The 6,859-nt window shown below is 40.3% G+C and overlaps 1 protein-coding gene across 2 annotated transcripts in view; it reads left to right on the top strand.

Annotated features, from left to right (window-relative positions):
• CNTN1 (contactin 1) overlaps positions 1 to 6,859 on the top strand; it is a 395,926-nt gene that overhangs the window by 263,079 nt on the left and 125,988 nt on the right. For both annotated transcript variants that reach the window (XM_045287251.1, XM_004711445.2), the window contains 2 exons: positions 3,511 to 3,638; positions 3,947 to 4,122. In XM_045287251.1, coding sequence (XP_045143186.1) covers positions 3,511 to 3,638; positions 3,947 to 4,122 — 304 coding nt within the window. The remainder of the gene's footprint in view (positions 1 to 3,510; positions 3,639 to 3,946; positions 4,123 to 6,859) is intronic.

Below are 6,859 nucleotides of genomic sequence, written 5' to 3'. Positions count from 1 at the left end.
TTCGCGGAATTTCATTTATCACGGTAGGGTCTAGAACCAATTAACCGTGATAAACGAGGGTTCACTGTATATGGTTTCAGACCTGATGCAATTACTTTATTCGATATTTATGTAGGACAGCTTGTTGAAAGGTGGTTTCAGAATACAAACCATCTCTATCTTTTGAAATAAATAGAAATGTACACTCTTCCTTATGAGTAAGCTGTCAACTTTTAGTGGCTTTGCAGTGTATGGGGAGGCAGTTTGTGACTTGCATAGATTATTTATACCAGAGTCACACTGAGCAGTTTCTTTCTTATAATAAATTATATGTATACTTATTATCTGTTCTAAATTGTGAGGAAGAGTGAACCAGCAGGGGGAGAGGGAAATGGGGCTTAGAGAAGGGCAGGCAGGACAAGCCATGGAAAGGTCCTAAGACAGCAAGTAAATAATACATAGAGACCCACAAGACCTAGAATCGGTCTTTCTGGCCTGTAGAAAAATGGCAAGTCACTTGAAGAGATGAGGCATGGTAAGCCAAATCTTCTGTACACAAAAGTATGGGCTTCATCTGACAATCGAGATGTGTAAAGTTACAGACAAGAGAGGAATGGGGTAGTTTTAGACTTTCCGTGATAGCATTATAGAAACTAGATTTTCTTCATTGGGTTTATTGAAACATTGGAAATTAAAGTGAAAACATATATCCATACTATCTGAACTGGAACTCGAACCTGTGTCACCTTGGCATGAAACTAGACCATGCCAATAGAGTTCCTTCTTGAGTTGACCTCCAGTTGAGCTGGGTGTAGAAGAGGGATGATGTAACACCAGCAGTTGCTTCTTGGAACTCATTAACTTTTAAGGTCAATATGTTTGGTATAAGAGTTAGTAAGACTGCTAGCAACAATAGTATTAGAAGAATCAATGTAAGAGATAAGCAGTGTGTTCCATTGGCTACTGAAGCAATGATGGTAAGACAAGGAGCCACACAGAGACCTTGCTCAAAGGATAACTCCATTCTAGGAATTTACACAAACAAGTAGTACAGCCTTCCCTGTTGGTCCTACCCTTAGTTTTCTCCCCTTGAAGGTAGAATATTGCTCTGAGTCTGATGGGAGCCGGTGCCACGGGCCTCCCCAGTGAAGTATTTCCTACCACTGTGTACTTGGACTTGTGTCTCCTAATTTACCAAGGTGTGTTTTACGAATAAGGAAAGAAAACCTAACTCCTAAACATCTTATCACTTGGCCCTGTTATAGTATTTTTAAAGTCTTGAATCATGTTTTATTCTTTAATGAACGTGTCTACAATTGCTCATTATATTTTCCCATGTATCTGTGGTAATTTGAGTATACTTTATAAATAGACAAAATATTTCATCTGCAAATAAGTTTGACTATTGTATAAAGAAAGGCTAAACAAGCACATAAGTATTCTCATGGGAGTAAAACAAATCTGACAAAAATATCCCCGAGGTAATTAAGTAACTGTCTTTAAGCCTAAATGTATTCACATCCTGATTTTAACTGTTAAAATTAGGATCATTCTGTTAGAATTAGAATCATGGTGACCAAATTACTCTGGATGGGGAGAGTGAGGCACTTGGGCTACCCTGACTGTGGAAGACTGAGCAACTCTCCCGTGTGAGTGGCCGATGGCAGTGGCACGGTGTTCTCCTGAGGTGACCTGGGGAAGACAGTGGTGGCAGGTGACCTCAGCAGGAATAAACCAAAACCCATTGCTTTTGAGTCAGTTTCAACACTGCAAGACAGAGCAGAATTGCTGCATAGGATTCTGAGGCTGTACATCTTTACAGGAGCAGCCTTCTGAGGGTTTTGAGCCAGCAGCCCAAGAAATAATCTATTACTGAAACTGCTACCAGCAGAAGTTCTGGAAGATCTTTCTCTAAAAAGAAATCCTTAAAAATAAAATGTTTGTATTTGTAATACAGTAGGGAAAAAATTCCCAACTTCAAAGTCTGAATGGCAGCTCTGAGGTCAGTCGCCAGAAGACTTGGGCTCATTCCTTTCAGAGCTGAAGAGGGTTTGAGCCTGTCACTGTGGGGATTCCAGGTAGTGTTGGAATACCACTGGCTTCAGTCAAACTCCATGCAGTTCATGAATGCAAAGACGATTTCTTAACTGCCTGCTGGATGATTCGATGAGTCATACCTCACTACTTAGTGAGATTTTGGCACACAGTAGTTACTCAATATTTATTTTAAAAACAATAAGCTAACACATACATAAGGTATAAACTTTTCTTCACACCACCCTCTGGGAGGGCACAGGTGGTCATTTGAATCAGAATAAGCTACTTAGGCTGGAGGGGTGGGGTGGGGGTTGGGGGCACAGCCATTGAGTGATCTGCTGAAGTTACAGTTTAAGCTCCAGGGTCTCAGAGGGTGCCTTGCATTGCTGCCTCTCATGGGGACATGGGGACGGATGGAGGACTTCCCAGCGAGAGCTGGAGGATGCTCTATAGAAGGCAGTGTGCAACCTATCCATCTTGCAACAACCAGGCCTCCCACCCATGAACATGAGCCCCCATCCCCCATGAGAAGACATCAAGAAAGCATAAGGAGCTACACAGGTGCCGGTCATCTCACATGGAATCCCAGGGACCCAGGCGCCTGATTGCCTCCACTCAGGGCGCCCACTCACATGGACCAGCTGAAGCTAGGCCAAACCCTATGATCCCATGTTCTCCTAGCGGGACAGTCCTGGTTTTTGACAATTTTTCCCACGTCCTGTGTCGTTTATAAAAAGTCCTGATTTTTGGAAAGAATGCACAACAAGCTAGGGTATACGGTTTTTGGCTGCCATGTGGCTATTTCGCCAGGATATGAGTTTTATCAATGGTGTCTCGCTTTACCAATGTTGAAATCTGGTCACCTTACCCTAGTCCCAAGAGCAACCCACATTCAGGGCACTGGGTATCACTGCCTTGGCCTCTGCCCTGTGTGGCCATCCAGGATGTCTGGACAGCATCTTGTCACTGCCAGCCCCACTGCAGGACACATGTAGTTCTGTGTTCCCCCCTCTGACCCTCCTCACTCCCCCAGTGCCTTGGAGAGGCTTTGCCCCTTTGTCTTGCTGAGTAGTGGAATATTATGTAATGTCCTTGTGTCTGTGGGTTCTGCCCATCAGAGACCCTAACAGGGACCTTAGCACTCATCATTGCCAGGTGTGCATCATTAATATGCAAAATAATAAGAGAGGAAGTCTTTTAAATAGCTGATAACAGTAGAAGGAGTACGTGTACATGCAGGGAGATCATTTAGAAAACTATTGCAACAATCCAGTGGCTAGTGCTAAAACAACTAAGAAATGTAGAGAAAGATTGTAAAAAACAAAAAGACTAGACTGTTTCACTTAAAATATTATCTTGGTATTACTATTGATTCACTTGTGTAAAATGTAATAATGGTCTAAAGATATTAGAGTATTTAGCCCAAAACATACTAAGGATTTCATTACATTAACTTGTAAATTGTGCATTTTGCTTTGCTTGTCATTTCAATAGAGTACTCATTTGGGAAGATGGTAGCTTGGAAATAAATAACATCACCAGGAATGATGGAGGCGTCTACACATGCTTTGCAGAAAATAATCGCGGGAAAGCTAATAGCACCGGCACTCTTGTTATCACAAGTAAGAAACCATTTGACTCATACTGTTTTGTTATGTTTTAATTGATAGTATTTAATTTCTGATGTTCTATACGACCTGTGAATCACCCTTATGTCTTTAAGTATTACGTGTATCAATAAGTTTCCTTTAAAAAAAAATCCCTTGTGCCAATCTCTTGCTTGATGAAATCATGCCTGGAGTTCTGAGTTGAAGATATCCTTTCCTTGGCAAAGAAAGAAAAGCACTGATTTTATCATTTCCGTGTAGCAGTTAAATGGTGTCTCATCTTTTCTTGAACTGTCTTTACTCCTCTATTTAAAAATGTGTAGATCCAACGAGAATTATATTGGCGCCAATCAATGCTGATATCACGGTTGGAGAAAATGCCACCATGCAGTGTGCCGCTGCCGCTGACCCTGCCCTGGACCTCACCTTTGTTTGGTCCTTCAATGGCTATGTGATTGATTTTAACAGACATAATATTCACTACCAGCGGAATTTTATGGTATGTCTTTTAAGTTCCATCTTATTAACATCTGATATCGTGTGCATCTGCTGTGTAACTTCTCTTACTATAATCATTGAAAAGAGATTGAAAAGCAGGTTTTAAAAACCTTCGCATGGCCCTCTTGATATTAATTTAGTAATACCACACCTTTTAAAAATTGGGTAACCCTATGTATGGGTTTTGGGTGAAGATATTAATCAATTAATGTTCAGTGACCTTTCGGCACTTTCTCCCCTACCTCGCAATATAATTTTCATATTGCCTTCTACTCTACCTCAGCATATACCATCTCTAGGTTCACTTTCATTTTAAAAAGTAAAAGCATGAAATGTGTACTTTGATATTATGATTACTTTAAAGCATTTGCTTTATTCTTTGGAGGCTAAGGAAATAGACAACGTATGCATGTTGGAAGGCTTGGGAAATTTGTTTGAAGGAGGTTAGAAGGATATGTTTTATTTTAAGAATTGGAAGGCATATACACATAGTACATAGTCATATCAATAACTAAACTCCAGGAATAAACCTCTGGTAAGTAAATCAGGAGCAGGACTATCACTGTACTAGATGCGGTCTAGTGTTACAAGGTATTTAAGAGGCCAATTGATCAACCTTCTTAGTAGTCTTCTCTACTAGGGATGTAATTTTGAAACCTAAGGCATTGTTTAGAGCAGGGCTTCCAAAACTCACTGCCATCAAGTCAATGCCGACCCAAAGCGACCATATGGCACTGGGTAGAACTTCCCATGTAAGTTTCCGCAACTGTAAATCTGTACAGGACTGGAAAGCCCTGTGTTTTTCCCATGGGCGACTGGTGGCTTCAAACTGCTGAACCTCTGGTTAGCAAGCCAATGCTTAACCAAGGCACCCCCAGGGCTCAGAAGCAGAGCTTAGAACTGATTCATTGTGGCACAACCCCCAGGTGGGAATTTGCATTTCCACACCAGCTGCACCGACTTTGAATCTCCATTTAAATTAGGCCTGGTGGCAGAGTTGGGTCAGCAGTTTGAAGCCACCTGTTGCTGCTCTTGAGAAAGATGAGCCTTTCTATACCCGGAGAGTTGCAGACTCTGAAACCCCCAGGGGCAGGTCCCACCTGTCTCACAGGGCTGCTCTAAGTTGGAATGGCCTGGCTGGCCAGGAGTTTGGTTTCTGAATGGACGCATACAAATCAGCTGGGAGTCTCCAGGAACCACTTTGAGATCCTGTAACATGTAGATTCTGGTTTGGTGTTATCTGGAATGGAAGGGTAAATTCTCCCAGGGGTTTGAACCAGAATGATCCAGTTAAAAGCCCCGATTTAGAACATATGGTTAACTAATGAGAAGTGTAGTTTCCGTTTTAGAAGTCAATGACTAACATAGAAGTTGAACATTTTTATTGAACATTGCATTGACTCAGTAGAACATCTCAGATTTTTTTACATCTCTAAATTAAGACTATTGACTTACACATTTGATAGTAATATATGCTTTTACATTTTCCAGCTTGTTTTGTTTTGGTTTTCTCTTCTGGAATTTTTCAATTTAAAAAGCCAAAGCAAGTTTTCAATCAAGTTAAACAAGACTGATTTTAACTACAGGGAAACATGTCTTGTCACACTTTTATAAGTACATGTACCTGAGCAACAGTTGGTGTAATAATCAACGTTCATCTTTCCACATATGAACTGTACTTTTAATTCTTATCTTTTTACTTGGTCTAGATTAACGGTTCTCAACTTGGGGGTTGTGACCCCTTTGGGGGTCTAATGACCTTTTCACAGGGGTTGCCCAATTCATAACAGTAGCAAAATTATAGTTATGAAGTAGCAACAAAAAGAATTTCATGGTTAAGGGTCACTACCACATGAGGAACTGTATTAAAGGGTCACAGCATTAGGAAGGTTGAGAATAACTGTACCAAATACTACCTATTTTTTAATCATTTTAAGAGGGGGGAAATGGGCTAAAAAGAGAGTTGTGTGGGTTTTTTTAAATTGATTTTGGAATTTCTGTCCTTTATACTCACCTTACTTATAAGCTTAATTTCTAAGGTATAACCTGATTTCTAAAGTAGACATGGGTTGATTCTTTTCCATGACAACTGTAGTCCAGACTGAACCAGACCCCCTGACATGAAGTCAATTCTGACTCAAAGCGACCCTGTAGAGCAGAATAAGACTGCCCCTTTTGGTTTACGAGGCTATGCAGCTTTATCAGACATATGAATATCTAGAAATGTTTAAACCTAAAAAAATATTTCAAAGCCAAATTTTGTATTTTCCTACTTAATTTTATCACTGGTTTATTCAATTGTGCTTTGGTTTTGACATGCTGTTCTTGAATGTGGCCACTAAGTGGCAGTAATGCATAAGGTTTCAAATATCACATGCTAGCATACTTGAGACTAGTAACTATAATATTAAATACATACAATTTCCTCTGCTTATCTGTCACCGGTAAGATTGTGGGTGATTTTAAAATTTAAGCTTTGTATGTCTTCCAATTAAAGTCATATGATGATGAGAGATAAAAGTAGCTATACATTATGGAAGATCTGCATTTGCAAATACAGTGAACCCTCGTTTATCGTGGTTAATCAGTTCTGGACCCTACTGTGATAAATGAAATTCCGCAAAGTAGGATTCCTTATTCAAGTGAAATGGCATGCAACCTCCACGATTTTCTTGCCATCTTTGATCATATCCAAAAGTTTTACCTTTTCCTGGAAGGTGAGCATCTTCCTCTGGCAC

This window comes from Echinops telfairi, unplaced genomic scaffold (assembly GCF_000313985.2).
Source record: "Echinops telfairi isolate 266 unplaced genomic scaffold, ASM31398v2 ScPeMD7_12;HRSCAF=54, whole genome shotgun sequence".
In the NCBI taxonomy this organism is placed as follows: Eukaryota; Metazoa; Chordata; class Mammalia; order Afrosoricida; family Tenrecidae; genus Echinops; species Echinops telfairi.
The sequence above is the reverse complement of the archived record's forward strand: the minus strand, read 5'-3'. Positions and strand labels throughout refer to the sequence as shown.